Source organism: Bos indicus, chromosome 17, assembly GCF_029378745.1.
Source record: "Bos indicus isolate NIAB-ARS_2022 breed Sahiwal x Tharparkar chromosome 17, NIAB-ARS_B.indTharparkar_mat_pri_1.0, whole genome shotgun sequence".
NCBI lineage: Eukaryota > Metazoa > Chordata > Mammalia > Artiodactyla > Bovidae > Bos > Bos indicus.
Genome location: NC_091776.1, coordinates 70232072 through 70249133, shown reverse-complemented (window position 1 = coordinate 70249133; position 17062 = coordinate 70232072). Strand labels below are relative to the sequence as shown.

The following is a 17062-nucleotide window of genomic DNA, read 5'->3' as shown; positions in this document are numbered from 1 at the left end:
AGCCTGTGCAGAGCAGGCCTTGGGGGACCCAAGCCCTTCCCTCCGATCAAGGCTGCTGCCCATGTGGAGGTGCCTGGGCGTGGGGGAGGCTGGCTGTGGACCAGAGCACACGCTGGGCACCATCCCGAATGAGTGACAACGTACCAGGCAGACCACCGGCTTCCAGGGGCACAGCTGGGTGTCAAGTTCTGCTCAGCTTTTCCTGAGCATTACGCCCTCAGGTCCCTGAAGGTGAGACCACCCTGGACCTGAGCGGGGCGCTGCTCTGCCTGCCTGCGGGGCTGTCCCCGGGGACACAGCACCCCGGTCGGCCCCCTTGCTGGGTGGCACAAGTGCCGTGGTCTCACCTGAGGTTCTGCCTTGTGGTCTGGTAGTCCTGCAGCTGCTGCCGGATGCCCTCAAGCTCAGCCTCCAGGTCGCTGTGGCCAGTGCCCACAGGAGAATATGCTTGATTTCGGCCAGCCTCTTGGCTCAGTCCAGGATGAGCTGAGCTGCCAGGAGGGGTGCCCCCTCTCGAGGCACTGACAGGCCGCTGGTACACACCTTCAGGGTCAGAGCCAGGCCCAGGCCTGGTGCCCCTGAAGTCCCCAGGAAGGAGCAGACAGGGGCTGGGGACACCGGCCAGGGACGAACGGACCTGGGATGGAAGCCCAGGCGTCACCGGCTGGGCTGACAACTGTGAAGGAAAGATGAACACTGACCAGGGAAGCGGGAGGGAGGTGGGGAGCCGGGGTTCCCCACGCCTGCTCTGGCCTTGCCCTCTTACTTCCGCACCCGACCCCACCAGAGGGCCCCCACCACTGGAGCAGCCACTGCCAGCTGTACCAAGCTTTCACCCCTTCTAGCAAAGACCGACCGACCATTTCCCCGAGAAAGGTGCTCCAGCCCTCCTTCCCTCCTCCTGGTGACACCAGCCCCTGGAGGGATGCGATGCTCCCACCCCCTCTCCACCCCCTCAGGTCGCAGCCCTTCGGGCACAAGCTCCTGCGGGGCCAGCCCAGGGCACAATTGTGCCTCCTCACTTCCCCGTCCCAGCTCCTTGACTCTCACATCACAGGCCCCAGAGTCGCAACCCCTCCTCCCTGTCACCCCTTCGGTTCTCAGGGGGTTACCTCCAACCTGTGCTGCGAACTGTCAACTTTGATCTGCAGCCCTGACCTCGTTCCTGGAGGCCAGGCTCCATCTGTTGCTTTACCTCAAACCTGACAGGTTCAGGACTCACTCTTCATGTGTCACCTGGGTCCCCAGCCACGTCTTCCCTCTCTCAGTAAAAGAACTCATTATTCCCCTCGTTGTTCAGGTTGGAAACCCAGGAGCCATCCTGGACTCCTTCCCTTCCTCTCGCCAAACCCATCAGAGCGAGCCCTGCCTGCTCTGCCTCCCATGGCGTCCACGCACCGCGGCCCAGCCGCAGCACCTTCTGCTGGACCCGCGTCCACAGCCTCTCGTTCTCCTAAGTCCAGCTTCTCCCTGGGGCCTGCATGGCCCTCCCTGGTCCACAGCCTCTACCTCTGTCTGCATGTGGGGTTTCCTTTGGTCTCCACCTCCGTGTAAGCGTCACGAGCACAGGCCTTGGGGGCCATTCCCTGCTGTGTCCCCAGGATAGTGGCCCCTACACTGGGTACGTCTCCCAAGGCAGCGGGCACAGCTTTGGCTAAGGCACTGAGTATGCGAGAAAGCAGCAGCAAAGGCCAGACCAGAACACGCCCCAGGGGTCTTACCCAAACGGGTACTTGGGCCCCACGTGGCGCAAAGGAGGATGGGGGCAGCAGCTCTGGGCTGGGGTGTGCTGTGGGTGGTAGCTTCAGGCCAGGGGCGCGTGGCAGGGGGCTGCTTGGGTCCAGCACTGACCGGGCGGGGCCCACTGGCCGGACCTGGTGTGGGCCGCACTCCCACAGGGCCTGGGACCTGAGTGGCGGAGCGGTGGGAGCCGGTCAGGCAGTGCCCCCAGAGGAGCAGGAAGGAAGGGAGCCAGGCCCCCTTAAGGCACCAGGACTGCAGCACCTACCCCTGCCTGCTGAGGGGGCCACACACCAGGGGCACCTGGCTCTGCAAGGGCTCCACCAGGAAGCTTGGGCGTCGCGGCTGCTTCCGTGCCCAGCGGGCAGCATTGCTGGAAAGAAACAGGCTGTTTCTCCAGGCTGCCCAGGGCCTGGGACCTTGTGGGTGCAGTCATCCAGCCCGTCCTCTGAAATCTCTCAGGCAGACTGGAGGCCGGGTGAGGAAGGCCCTCGCCCCAGCTGCCTTCCTGGACGAGCAACTCCAGGGGCCTGCTGCCTGTGGGCGCCCCACCCACGCGTCTCACGGGAGCCAGGCACAGGCTGCAGCAGCGCAGCGTGCAGGGCCAGCGTGTCCCAGAGGGCACCCGCTCCTGGCTGTGCCGGGAGAAGTGGGGAGACTACCAGGCCTGGTGAGGAGGGGCTACCAGGGGGCCCATCTGGGAGGAATAGCAGCTGAGCCCCAGTTAGGGCCCCACAGGAGCGGGGGCAGGATTCTGCTGCACAGGGGGCTCCCAGTGGCTTAGCCGTGACCCCGGAGCCCAGTGTCCTTCCCATACTGTCCAAGATCTGCCCCAGGAGGAAGCGAGGAGAAGGAGGTGAGGGACGGGGCTACTCACAGCTCCAGGAGCTGGGGGTCCCCAGGGGCTGACGCCAGGCCATCCAAAGCTCCCCAAAGCCCACGAGGAGCTGGTAGCCTTTTGGTCTCCAGGGGGGCATCGCCAGCCCCGGCGGCAACGTGGCTAATAAGGGGACACTCAAACGTCACTCTTCTGCTGGGCTCAGTGGACACAGGGGACTGTGGCTCCCTGCCCCGACCCAGCGCCTTCTGTTTCCAGAGCGTGGCACAACGACGCACTGCGCGGTGGAGACTGTGGGCCGCCTGCAAACAGCCTCCGGTCAGGGCGGTGCTGTGCCGCCCGTGCCCACGGGGCTGGGGGGATGGGGACACCCCAGACCCACCTGCACCTGCTGCTGGGCGTGCAGCTGCTGCCGGAAGGCCTTCATGCCGGCCGCAAAGCGCAGGAGGCGCTCAACGCCCTCCCTGAGGAGCTGCAGCTGGTAGACCTGCACTGCCTGCTCCTCCCGCGCCTTCTTCCTCCTCGCCTCCTGCACGAAGCCCCGCCAGGTGGCCCAGGCCTCCAGGGAGAGGAGCGGTGAGGCCCAGCCGTCCTGCTGAGGCCCCCTCCCGCCGGCTGTGGCCTCTGCTGGGACGGGGAGCCCGTTACCTTCGCCTGCAGGGAGAAGGCCCAGAACCACAGGGCCTGCGCCGTGCGCTGCTGCTCGTGCCTCCTGTCCAGCAGCTGCGGGCCACAAAGGCAGTGTCCCCTTCAGGGAGCCCCCCTGCGCGGCCCCAGTCACCCTCAGATCCCTCTCCAGCTGGGTCCCGCCCTGCCTGCCCTGAGGCTGGGGATCGAGGAAGCTGCTCGGGAAAGAATGTCCAGGAGCTCCGGGGGCAGGACTCTGGGCTCCGGGGAGCAAAGAGACCGGACCCCTGAAGGGCCGCCAGGTGGGACACAGGACGCAGTCTGCCCGGTGTCTCCGCAAAGCCTCAGTAAAGACCTGAAGTGGGTTTCCTATCAATTTCTACACGTTACCCTGACATCTTTTCAACAGGACACTGCAGGAAGGGACTTGGCCTTAGACAGGTTCCCAGGGAAGGAAGCTGGCAGTGCTGGGCAGTGGTTGGCAGGGATGGGGGGGCCCCGGGAGGAGGGTGACACCAGCAGGAGCTGGAGGCAGGCCGGGAGGGAGCAGGACGGGGAGGGGCTTCTCCAGGGCGCCCACCTGTCGTCTCCACTGGTGGAAGTAGGCCCAGCTGAGCGTCTGGGCCCGGAGTCGGGTGGCCTGCCTCTGCCGCAGCTGGGGAGAAAGCACGTAGTGGGCTGTGGGCCGTGTGCCTGGGGCCGGCAGGTGCCCACACGCAGAGCCCCCGAGGGCGTCGTGGGCTCCAGGCCCACCAGCACCTCCTCCCAAGGGCCTCCTGCACAGGTGGGGTGTCCAGATGGCTCTGCAGTTCACCCAGTGCTGACAGGCGTGGTTCAGATTGAACGGGTTCTCTGCAAAGCCACTGTCCCTCCGGGGGCCAGGCTCCCGAGGCTGCGTCCCCCGCCTTCACTCACCAACCAGAAGGGCAGCCTTGCACCCACAGACCCCGGTCACCACCGTCCACACTGGCTGCTGGGAGCGCTTCAGCAAAGACCTTTCCTCACCCAGACAGCCCAGCCGCGCTGGGGAGCTCGTGGAGCTGCCCCCCGCCTCACCCTCTTCCTGACGCAGCCCTGATGGTGCGCCTTCCACCGGGCCAGGGCCTCCTGCAGCAGCTTCCGGCAGCAATGTCGCACTGCCCGCTCCATCTGCACCCTCTGCTGGGCAGCCCTCCGGCTTCGGTCCCGCCAGAGCCGAAACCAGGTCCTGAGACGGCCTGAGACAGACCGGAGTCAGTCAGCTCTCGTGGAGGACGCACGTGGACCCCTAGTGCTGTGCGTGCTAAGTCGCTTCAGTCGTGTCTGACTCTGCGACCCCATGGACTGTAGCCCACCAGGCTCCTCTCTGTCCATGGGATTCTCCAGGCAAGAACACTGGAGTGGGTTTCCAAGCCCTCCTCCAGGAGTTCTTCCCAACCCAGGGATCAAACCTGTGCCTCTTATGTCCCAGCACCGGTAGGCTCTTTACCACTAGCCTCACCTGGGAAGCCCTCACAGAGCAGCAGGCAACGGTGAAACTTAGAGGGTGGAGAACCTGGGTGAGACCACTGCGTGTGGACATGTCCTCTGTGAGGACAGCTCTGGCCACCTTCAGAGGCTGCGCACACCCTGACGGGAACCAGGGCTGTTGATCGCTGGGCCCCCCACCCCACCCGAGCCATAAGCCTGTGCACAGCAGCCGCAGGTGTGCCAAGACCCCTGCAGAGCCGCCTGCAAGCAGCTGCTGGGCTTGAGGCAATGGGAGGAAACCGAGGCTCAGCGGCCCAGGCAGCCCGAGCCAGGCACGGCGAAGCCCGGCTCTGCTGAGCGCATGCATCCTCTGACGGCCGGGCTCCGCAAGCAGGTGGGTCGGGGCCGCGCCCTGCGTGTCTGTCACCAGACTCTCTCGAGGGACCAAGCACTCTGTTCTGGTGCTGCTTTCCCTTTTGGAGTTTTTCCTTTTCTGTAGCCTGGAGGTGTCACATTAAGTGCTGCTGTTCCCCGGGTCCTGCTTTACACACGGACGTGTGAGCCTCACTGGACCCCCACGACCACCTCCAGGGCAGGTACTACCATTCCCACACTCAGCCGGCACACCGAGGCTGAGAGGAGGCCCTGCCTGAGTTACGCAGCCATTGATGGGCATGAGTGCCCACGATCCCTTACCCCTGCTCCGTCCTCCTGCAGCCCCAGCCGAGCCCTGGACCACCAATGTGTGCCTGAGACTCAGAGGCTCACTTATGCCAAGAAACAGCCCCATGGGTATGGCGAGCACATGTGCTGCGTGCTGAGAACATGGCATGTCATCAACAGCCCCCAGCGCCCCGCACCAGCCCTAATGGACACAGAAGCTGAGGGCCAGCCACGTGCCACCAGCCATGTGAGGAAAGACGCTGCCGGCAGGCCCGCAAGGGAAGCAGCTTCAGCTGCGCCGGTCACCCCCCCACCGCGGTCGCCTGACCCAAACCGGGTGCCGTGCAGCACCAGTGCCAAAGTCCGCCCAGCAGAGACTGGGGGTGGGCTGAGCGCCGCATCTTTCCTGGGAATGACTAAAAACACTTAGCCTTGGTTTCTAGGGTGAGGGGCAGCCGTCCCAGCAGAGACTGGGGGCGGGCTGAGCGCCGCATCTTTCCTGGGAATGACTAGAAACATTTACCTTGGTTTCTAGGGTGAGGGGCAGTCTGAGGTCACAGAGGAGCGTGCTGGACCCTGAGATTCTGTCCAGGAGAGCATGGAACTGTGTTCATTGACACAAGAACCAGTCAGAACCAAATCTGAGTGGATTAGCTTTTGTCTCAGAGCAAATGCTATTAAGCCAATTTAACAGCTTGATCCATTTTCTCTATGGTCCGATTTAAACCATTTCTCATTCATTCTAACCAGCAGCTGTCTCCTCAGAGTGTCAGACGTGCCCCTGCAGACCCAAGGGTCCCTGTTTTCACATCTCTCTCCAGCAGCGGTCCCCCCAGGCCATTGGAATGGCAGGTCATGGGACTGCCTGGGGCCAGCTGGACAGTCCCTGCTTCCCAAGCAGACTAGGAAGCAGGACCCTGACAGGGAGGGCCCAACCTGACAAGCAGCTGTCACGGGCAGAACGTCCCCATCAAACTGCCTCCAAGACCCCATTCCAGCTCCAGGTCTTTACTTCTCTGTAGATCTCAAGCCTGGGCCTTTTCATTAATGGCAATTGGCTGGGAAAAGGATGTGAAGATGGACCAGTTTACTCCTCCCAAGGTCACATCCACCCCAGAACCTGAGCTAATGGTGTGTGGAGCAACTGACATCTGGAGTGGGGTGTGCCCTTAACCCAGTTATGACTGGTCTCTTAAGAAGAGACACAGACACGGATGATGACGTGAAGAACGATAAGGCCGGAGTGACAACATGTCTACAGCCTGAGGTGCAGCAAGGGTGCCCAGGAGCCACCAGAAGCCAGCTGAGCAGGGGAGGAGACCACCTCCCCACCACCGCAAAGCCTGTGGAGGGAGCACGGCCCTGCCAGCACCTTGAGTTTAATCTTCACAGGCCGCTCTTCAGCTTCCAGACTTTTGCCAAGAGAACGTACTGGTCACAACGAACACCCGCTTCCAACAACAGAAGAGACGACTCCACGTGGACGTCACCAGACAGTCAACACCAGAATCAGACTGACTACATTCTCTGCAGCCAAAGATGGAGAAGCTCTATACAGTCAGCAACAACAGACCAGGAGCTGACTGTGGCTCAGATCGTGAACTAACTCCTTACTGCCAAATTCAGACTTAAATTGAAGAAAAATAGGGAGAAGCATTAGACCATTTAGGTATGACCTAAATTAAATCCCTTATGATTATACAGTGCAAGTGACCAATAGATTCAAGGGATCAGATCTGACAGACAGAGTGCCTGAAGAACTATGGAGAGAGGTTTGTAACACTGTACAGGAGACAGTAATCAAAACCATCCCCAAGAAAAAGAAATGCAAAAGGCAAAATGGTTCGAGGAGGCCTTACAAATAGCTGAGAAAAGAAGAGAAACAAAAGGCAAAGGAGAAAAGGAAAGATATACTCATCTGAATGGAGAGTTCCAAAGAATAGCAAGGAGAGATAAGAAAGCCTTCCTAAGTGATCAAGGCAAAGAAAGAGAGGAAAATAACAGAATGGGAAAGACTACAGATCTCTTCAAGAAAATTAGAGATATCAAGGGAACATTTCATGCAAAGATGCGCTCGATAAAGGACAGAAATGGCATGGGCCTAAAAGAAGCAGAAGATATTAAGAAAAGGTGGCAAGAATACACAGAAGAACTATACAAAAAAAAAATGACCCAGATAACCACGATGGTGTGATCACTCATCTAGAGCCAGACATCCTGGAATGTGAAGTCAAGTGGGCCTTGGGAAGCATCACTATGAACAAAGCTAGTGGAGGTGACAGAAATTTCAAATCCTAAAAGATGATGCTGTTGAAGTGCTGCACTCAATATGCCAGCAAATTTAGAAAACTCAGCAGTGGCCACAGGACTGGAAAAGGTCAGTTTTCATTTCAATCCCAAAGAAGGACAATGCCAAAGAATGTTCAAACTACTGCACAATTGCACTCATTTTACACGCTAGCAAAGTAATGCTCAAAATTCTCCAAGTCAGGGTTCAACAGTACGTGAACTGAGAACTTCCAGATGTTCAAGCTGGATTTAGAAAAGGCAGAGAAAGGAGAGATCAAATTGCCAACATCTGCTGGATCATAGAAAAAGCAAGAGAGTTCCAGAAAAACACCTACTTCTGCTTCACTGACTATGCTAAAACCTTTTATTGTGTGGATCACAACAAACTGTGGAAAACCCTTAAAGAGATAGGAATACCAGATAACCTTACCTGCCTCCTGTGAAACCTGTTTGCAGGTCAAGAAGCAACAGTTAGAACCAGACATGAACAATGGACTAGTTCAAAATTGGGAAAGGAGTACATTAAGGCTGTATATTGTCACCTGCTTTTTAACTTATATGCAGAGTACATCATGAGAAATGTCGGGCTGGATGAAGCACAAGCTGGAATCAAGATTGCCAGGAGAAATATCAATAACTTCAGATATGCAGATGACACCACTCTTATGGCAGAAAGTGAAGACGAACTCAAGAGACTCTTGATGAAGGTGAAAGAAGAGAGTGAAAAAACTGGCTTAAAACTCAACATTCAAAAAAAGAAGATTATGGTATCCAGGACCATCATTTCATAGCAAATAGATGGGCAAACAGTAGAAACAGTGACAGACTTTATTTACTTGGGCTCCAAAGTCACTGCGAATGGTGACTGCAGCCATGAAATTAAAAGATGCTTGCTCCTTGGAAGAAACGCTATGAGAAACCTAGACAGCATATTAAAAGCAGAGACATCACTTTGCCAACAAAGGTCCGTCTAGTCAAAGCTATGGTTTTTCCAGTGGTCATGTATGGATGTGAAGAGTCTGACCACAAAGAAGGCTGAGTGCCAAAGAACTGATGCTTTTGAATTGTGTTGGAAAAGACTCGAGAGTCCCTTGGAACACAAAGAGATCAAACCAGTCAATCCTAAAGGAAATCAACCCTGAATGTTCATTGGAAGGACTGATGCTGAAACTAAACCTTTAATACTTTGGTCACCTGTTGAGAAGAGCCAACTTATCAGAAAAGGCTGGGAAAGACTGAAGGCAGGAGAAGGGGACGACAGAATGAGATGGTTGGATGGCCTCAATGACCATGAGTTTGAGCAAGCTCTGGGAGACAGTGAAGGACAGGGAAGCCTGGTGTGCTGCAGTCCATGGGGTCGCAAAGAGTCAGACATGACTGAACCACCACCATCTAGCTTCCGGGCCCCACTTACCTCTACTCAGCACCAGCTGGGCCTCCCTGACAGCTCCGTCCGCCTGCTCTCGGTAATACACCTGCACAGATGCTGCCTCTCGCCACTCAAGCAGGACCTGAGGGGCAGAAGCAGAAGAGTGTGGTCATGGCACATCCCCACTTCCTGGGGTCAACCCGGCTCTGTGGGTGGCTCCTCATGGAGTGAACGGCATTCATGTGGGCTCCAGGAAGTGCCCGCCGTCCACACAGACCCAGGCCACCTTGCCCAGGCCCCTCGCAGGAAGCCCTGTGTCCCAGGCGATGGGCCCAGATGAGCTGAACTTCACACAGTGCCGTTAAGACATCAAGGCTCACTCGGGCTCCCATCCTGTGTGTTAAGTGGAAGCTTCATGTCACGTGCGACATACGTGAGGCACACGTGAAACCACAGTAACAGGACAGAGGGTGCCTGCCGCCTGCTCGCCACACAGTCACGAACTCCACTCCCCAGAGGCCGCCTCCCCTCCGAGCCCCGACCGTCCTTCCAGAGCAGGGCGCTCACACCGGCCTGTGAACTTCCCTGAGAGCAGACTGGACCCTGACCACGTGGAACTGCTGTTTGTTCACAGAGGCCCCAGAGCTGCCAGGACAGCCTCGGGCTCCCAGCAAACTGCCTTCTTCTGAAATGCCCCCGAGTCGAGGACCACCTCCACCACAGCATGTGCGTCCTGTCACATGACGTGACTTGTTCCCATGCGCCCCCAGCACGTGGAGCCAGGGCACCAATTCCTGCCAACTGTGACCAATGACCGCACTTTCCAGGAGGCTCTACGGAAAGCCCCGAGGCCATGAATCCCGCAAGGCCAAAGAGCAGCAGGGGTCAGGGAGGCCTCCCCGTGATGATACAGGAGACAGAGGCGTGGCGTCCCAAGGGAAGGTTCCACGTGTGTGGGCAACCCTGGTTCTGGGGAGAGCTGGTTCACAGTCAGTATACACCCTGCCTTTGTTTTACGGATGTTGGTTCAGAATTCAGTAAAAGGAGTGAGTACACAAGCCCGCCTGCTGGCCCAGCTGTGTATGCGCAGAAGGGCGCTGTCTCTTGTTCTGGGCTCCTCGTTCAGTTCACGCCTCTGGAGGCACTTCCAGGCCTCCCCCTGGCAGGAACGCGGCCCCAGCCCCCCGGCGGCCAGCTGGCCCACAGGGCTCACCTTGGAGAACAGAGTCCTCCTGTAGTGAGCTGCCGCCCGGGACATCTTGTTTGCTTTGTCTGCTTGGGCCATGGCGTTCTCTCTCCAGCGATGTAACACATGCCTGCGGGCACACGGGGGGACAGGGTGACCTGGGGGTGGACAGTGCGAGGCTCTTCTGCTTGGTCGTGAATCGAGGTCTCCCCACACCCGAGCGTGTCCGTCGCACGGACGATTTACGTTGACTGCACATCCCGCACGCGGCTGAGCGGTGCCGTGGGAGCACCACGGGCACCACGGCCTCGTGCATTCAGGCGCCACGGGGAACACAGGGCTGCAACCCGGTGACGACAGAGGCGCTGCATCCATGGTAAGAGAGGTGCAGACGGGGAGACTGAGGAAGGCACGCACAGCCCGGAACAGCAGGTGCTGAACAGACTGAGGCAGGGGAGGAACACAGCGCGGCCGAGGGGCGTGAGTGAGCCCACGTGCGAGACGCAGACAGGCCCAGAGGCTGGAGAGAGGCTTAGAGCAGGGGGTGGGGGGAGGGCAGGAGGTGGGCCTGGGAGGGAGCAGAGGTGACAAGGTACCTCCTGCAGGTCTGAACGGGGCAGGGAAAGGTACTCAGATGAACAAGACACGCGGGAGATGGCGCAGGTGCCTCCCAGAGGCCCCGCTCAGCACACAGCGTGGGTTCAAGACACGTGAGGCCCCAGTGAACAGCACTAGCACTGGAAACACTGAAGCCTTGCTCTCAGCAGCAGGAGGCAGCCAGGCGTGACTGCCAGACCCTGGCTGGGGTCCCCCCAACCTGCCGCGGTCTGCAGCCTGCTCCCCGGTCCCTGGGCTGTGCCAGGGACGCGCGGACTCACCGCAGCAGCCGCCTCTTGTGCCGGCTCTCCCTGGCAGCCGCCTCCTGCAGCACGCTCCGCACCCGGCTCTGATAAACCTGCAGATGACCAGGAGGACTGGAGGACCCAGGCCGCAGCACTTGTCACCCTGGGGCAGCCGCAGGGGTACAGGGCCTGTGATGCCCAGAGCAGGCAGCACAGAGGGTGGGGGGAGGCCAGGAGCCCACCCAGGAACAGCGAGAGGACCAGCTATGCCCTCACCTGGTGAGTCCAGCCCCCAGGCCCCTGGCCCCCGGGGAAGGACAGAGAACTAGCTCAGGGGTGTAAGACCCACTGGCCAGGGCACTTGCTCTGAGTCTTGTGGAATTACTACCTCGGGAGAGGCGGGAGGAACAAGGAAGGGGAACAAAGTCTTCGGAATCCCCCTCCCTGCCAGCCAAGGAGGTCTGGGGGACCGCGGCATCGCGTACCCCCCAGGTCTGCAGCGCCCTGTGCAGCAAGCTGTGCTGGTGGTGCAGGTCGGCTTGCGCCAGCTTCCGCCACTCGGCACTGCGCAGAGCCCGGCGCTGCGGAGAGGAGAGAGCCGGCCACCGCGGGCCCAGGGCTGAGGGGGGCTTGGCCGTGCCTCAGTCTCACTCTTGGTTTGGGGAAGCTCGGGTAAAGTGGTTATTAACCCCAAGCCCAGCATCCTCTTCTGTAAACACATTGTTTTTAGAGGGCTGTCTTAGAGGGCTGTGAGGATGACATGGGGCAAATGCCTCCTGCGGTTCAGTGCGAACCAGCAGCAGTGTGAACCTTTTTCGCCCTGAAGAGGACGTCTGTGAACCGTTAGACCAGGAACTTTAGACTCAGAGCGTCCAGGAGGGACAGCCTGGCACCTGCCACAGCGGGGACCTATGCCCAGTCGTCTCATGAAACCAGCTGGGCACTCACCCCAGCTGCCGCCCGGCCTCCCACACACACTCAGGGGAAGGTGGTTTCCGCGGGGCCGTGGAGGAGACCCTGTGTTCGCCCTGAGTCACCCTGATGAAGCTCCACCCACCCACAGCCCCAGGCGGGCAGTGCCCATGTGCCAAGGCCTCACCTCCCGCCACCTGGTCCAGGCCCGGCGCAGAAGCCACGCCGCGTGGAACCGTGCAGCCCGCATAGTGCCCGTCCTCCTGCAGGGAGACAGCTGGCACTCAGCCCAGACCCTGTGAAGGCCCTCTCGAGGGTCACCCCACTGCAGCCGGGACCCTGCCCAGGGGGTCTTAAACATGCAGGGGAATCAAGACCTTTTGGGAACAGCTGACAAAGGATTTGGGCGTTCCACCCAGAACAGCACTCATGCAGCCCAATTTTTGTGGACAAATTCACAGGGCTCTGTGTTCGTGTGGGAACAGGTAACTGAGGAGGAGGTTCAATGTGGCCAGAGTTCCAGAAGTGAGAGACCCTCGGAGCACAAAGCAGATCAAGAGAGAACCCAGGGCAGGACGACGCCTGCCGGGCACACAGGGTTGTCTGCCCTGGTCCCTGACTACGGGGTGTGGTGAAACTGCCATAGTCTGCCCTGGCCATGGGCGCTTCAAGTGGCCCCAATCAGTGAGCAGGATGGAGCTGACGGGCGGGACCTCAGGTCCATAGGCCCTGCTGACCAGCCAAGGTCCTGAGCCCAGAGATCCATGAGCACCCCAGGAGCCTCCCACTGCAGCCCCAGTTTTGCTTAGACGGTTTCAAGTTGAATTTCCGGGACTTAAGACCAGAATCCAGGCTGACACGACCACCTCCCCACCCCCACCGGCAGACGCTCAGAGCTAACAGTCTGCCACTACAGTCAAAGCTGCCCCGAGTGGGGAAGGGTTTCCAAGGCACGAGTAGCCACTCACTCTGTTCTGAGCCCTCGGGAGCCCTCCCTCCAGACACAGAAGGCCTTCCTGAGCCGCCCGAGGTGGTGGTGGGCACAGGCCAGTGCATGCTGCTGCTGCTCCAGGCGGTGTGCCGCTGCCTGCTGGCGCCACAAGGACCATGATTTCTGCAGAAGGTGCTGCTCTGCATGGAGCACGGCCTGTGGCAGGAGAGACTGGAAGGGTCACAGAGGCGGCGGTACGGAAGCCAGGAAAAGTCCAGGCCACGAACGATGACCAAGGCGGAAGAGCTGGACATGCAGGAGCTGGGCGGGCCCAGAAACCATCTGCAGAGTCCACTGACAGACAAGGAAACCGATGCCAGGCCCTGCCCTGGCCTCGTGAAGCCTGGCTGCAGGCGGGTCGCCCTGCAGCATGGGTCTGTGTCCAGCAGCGTCCTCAGGGGCAAGGCGCCAGGTGGAGACCTGAAGCAGGCCCTGAGTATCCCAGCACCTCCCTGGGGGGCCCCGGGGGAGCCACTCACCATCCTCTCTGCCAAGCGGTGTTCTCGATGCTGAGACATCTTCTGACACCAGATGGCAAACACCTGCTTCTCTAACACCTCCCTGAAAGAGTGAATAACAGGAGAGCACTTAACTCCACAAGAATGATACGTTCCAAATGACTGGGTTTTTTCTCTTATATTAAGAGCCAAATAAGCCCAGGTGGGGAGCAAGGAAAGCAGACAAAAGCCAAACCCCCCAAATGACCTGACACATTCCACACAGTTTCCGGCCTCACCCACACGGCGTGAAGACGATTCAGGCCTGGAGACCCTGTTTCTTCCTGCGCCCCACGCTCAATTACCCACAGTGCTCGACGGGCGCAGGGAAAGCCCTTCCAGTCCCTGCTGAGCAGCCAGGCTGCTGCTACCCACGTCCTTAGGGCAAGCAGTTAAAAACAGAAGCCGGAAAACCCAAAGCTGAGCTGGGCCCCAAGAAAAAGAAGTTCAAACAAGTATTTCAGGTGAAGTGGACAGAGAGATGGTCTGCACCTCTGCCCAGGCCTACCTGCACACCGTCAGTGAGTGAGTGAGTGAAGTCGCTCAGTCGTGTCCGACTCTTTGTGACCCCATAGACTGTAGCCTACCAGGCTCCTCAGTTCGCGGGATTTTCCAGGCAAGAGTACTGGAGTGGGTTGCCAGATCCAGAGGATCTTCCCAACCCAGGGATCGAACCCGGGTCTCCCGCACTGTAGGCAGACAGCTTACTGTCTGAGCCACCAGGGAAGCAGCACTGGGACAACTGGTCAACAGCCTGCAGGGGCTGTGCCTTGGCAAAGCCATTAGGACTGATGCTGGGGGACGGGAGACAGCGACCCTGGCGTTTAACCCGTCGGATACACCACTCAGAACAAAGAGCTGCACTTCCTGCCAGGACACAGCAACCCATCCGTCCACGTGGTACAAACTGGGACAAGATGCACGAAGTTACTGTTTTCAGGCACCGCAGGTGTGATCATCGAGGGACAGGGAACGTGCAAGGTGAGCCCCATTTCGCCTGGGGGGCACCTTCTGGACACTGGGGTCAGGGGAGGGAGGCCGAGGAGAGCACGACAATCTCACTGAGCTGAGGCAGAGACCGCAAATTATTTCTGGGAATCCCCAAATCACAAATTATCAAAGGAAAAAAAAAATCAAGGAATTGTACCGTACTGAAATTAAACACTTCCGCTCACAAAAAAATGAAAACAAAACACAGTTAATTCACGTCAGTACATATATAATCACCTACTTTGCTCTCAGTTAAAATAAATAGTTAGAAAATGAAAAAGCCAGCCACATCCTGGAAGAGAGTATTTTCAATACCGTAGTCCAACAAAGAGCTGGTATCCAGAAAATATTTTTAAAATCTTCTACAAATCAGTAAGAGTTTTTAAAAGACACACAATTCAATTCTCTTAAAAACTAGGAGAAAGACTTGAACGGACACCTCCCAAAAGGTATAAAGTGGTCAGTGAGCATGTGATAAAGGCCAAAAGGATCAAAACCTGTCTGGTATTCCAAGGATGAAAATCAGCTCAGACTGAAAAGCGTAAATGCAGCCCGACCATGCATCAGGTCTGGAGGACTCCCACACTTGATGAAGCCAACCACAAGCCAAGCCTGCTTCTCCCTTGGTGACGCGGCAGCTGTCAGACGCCACGAGGACCCCCTTGTCCTCAGCAGTGATGCCCAGATAAGCTCTGCTGTGACCACTCACTCCCGAGGACACTCACGATGACAATGCTCCCAAGTGAGTCCCCACCTCTCAACCCGCCCCATCTGGCCTCAGAAACAGCGATCCATCCAAAAAGGAACCCTCTTTCTCTTAGAGCCTCCTCGGTTACAAATTCCCTTCCCTCGTGTACAGAGAGCAGCACTCCAGAGCTCCCCTCCTTCCTGGCAGTCAATCTGACTTGGTCAAATTACACATGTCCTGTTTCTGGCTCATGAGCTTTAAGGAAGAGACGTCACTTTGCCGACAAAGGTCTGATCAGTCAAGGCTGTGGGCTTCCCCGACAGCTCAGTTGGTAAAGACCCCGGTTTAATTCCTGGGTTGGGAAGATCCACTGGAGAAGGTAGACTACTCACTCCAGTATTCTTGGGCTTCCCTGGTGGCTCAGCTGGTAAAGAATCCGCCTCCAATGTGGGAGACCTGGGTTCAATCTCTGGGTTGGGAAGATCCCCCGGAGAAAGGAAAGGCTAACCACTCCAGTATTCTGGTCTGGAGAATTCCATGGACTGTCAGTCCATGGGGTCATAAATAGTTGGACACGGCCGAGCGACTTTCATGGTTTTTCCAGCAGTCATGTAAGGATGTGAGAGTTTGACCATAAAGAAGGCTGAGTGCATCACCAACTCAATGGACATGAGTTTGGGCAAACTCCAGGAGATAGTGAAGGACAGCAAAGCCTGACGTGCTGCAGTCCACGGGGTCACAAAGAGTTGGACATGCCTTAGCGAATGAACAGCAACAATCAGGCTTTAAAGAAATGCTGTACATCATTAGTCCTCAGGAAAATGAAACTGCTCTCCACATACCCACTGAAACAGCAAAGCTGAAAAGACTTCGAGAGCAATGTTGGGGCTTCCCTGGCAGTCCAGTGGTTGAGAATCTGCCTTGCAATGCAAGGGACACAAGTTCGAGCCCTGACTTGGGAAGATCCCACATGCTGTGGAGCACCTAAGCCCATGCGCCGCAACTAATGAGCCTGTGCTTTAGAGCCCTTCAGCCCCAGCTACTGAAGCCTGCATGCCCTCGAGCCTGCGCTCAGCAGCGAGAAGCCACTGCAATAAGAAGCCCACACACCGCAACTAGAGAGCAGCCTCCACTCGCCACAAGTAGAGAAAAGCCCACGAAGCAACGAACACCTAGCACAACCAAAAGTAAATAAAAAAATATTTTAATGTTGGTGAGGATGCTGGAGCAACCAGAATCCTCAGGTTTTCTGGTGTGAGCAGAAAATGCTATAGCCACCTACAAGATTAAGCAGATGCCCACCCTCTGACCCAGAAGTCTACTTCAAGGTATCGACCCAAGAGAAGCGAAAATGTGTTCCACTAAAACAGTGTCCACAGCAGCCTTAGGTACGACGGCCTCAAACTGGAAAACAACTCCTATGTTAAAACAGATCGAAACAGTGTCTTAGACACATACAATTGAATACTACTCAGCAAGTTAAAAACAGCTATAGATACATGCAATAACCTGGCTCAATCTCAAAAACATTAGGCTGAACTTTAAAAGACTCGAAGACACAATAGAGCAGGTACTATATGATCCCACTGTGCAAAGTTCAAAAGCACACAAAAACGAACCTAGAAGGGCAGAACGCAGAACAGGGATTACTCGTGCGGGTAGGAACTGACTGGAAAAGGGCAGGAAGGAACTCTCCGGGATGATGGAAGCATTCTGTATCTCAGGTGGGGTGCTAGTTATCCTGCGACGCAATCTGTAAAAATTCAATCTACTTGCTTAACATCTATACCTTTTACTGTATGTAAATTTTAGCTCAATTAAAAAAAAAAAGGCAAATGGTATCGCCTCATTCTCAGTATAATGTTTCACTGGCTGGTTAATAAACTATTTAGTCATAATTCATGAGATTCCACCATGAATTCAGTTTATATTCCTGAAATATTTTTTTAAGTACCCCAAGAATTATGGAAAGATAGAACAT

The 17062-nt window shown here is 57.2% G+C and overlaps 1 protein-coding gene across 1 annotated transcript in view; it reads right to left on the bottom strand.

Moving 5' to 3' along the window:
* The window catches only part of SFI1 (SFI1 centrin binding protein), an 88169-nt gene that overhangs the window by 488 nt on the left and 70619 nt on the right, over positions 1-17062 (bottom strand). Inside the window, exons 16-31 of the mRNA XM_070768937.1 lie at positions 13386-13467; positions 12884-13062; positions 12103-12178; positions 11489-11584; positions 11040-11116; positions 10189-10291; positions 9021-9117; positions 4262-4422; positions 3786-3860; positions 3227-3301; positions 2961-3137; positions 2618-2880; positions 2009-2113; positions 1510-1908; positions 1196-1202; positions 348-829 (exon numbers count right to left, since the gene is read on the bottom strand). Of these exons, the coding sequence (XP_070625038.1) occupies positions 348-829; positions 1196-1202; positions 1510-1908; positions 2009-2113; positions 2618-2880; positions 2961-3137; positions 3227-3301; positions 3786-3860; positions 4262-4422; positions 9021-9117; positions 10189-10291; positions 11040-11116; positions 11489-11584; positions 12103-12178; positions 12884-13062; positions 13386-13467 (2454 nt within the window). The remainder of the gene's footprint in view (positions 1-347; positions 830-1195; positions 1203-1509; positions 1909-2008; positions 2114-2617; positions 2881-2960; positions 3138-3226; positions 3302-3785; positions 3861-4261; positions 4423-9020; positions 9118-10188; positions 10292-11039; positions 11117-11488; positions 11585-12102; positions 12179-12883; positions 13063-13385; positions 13468-17062) is intronic.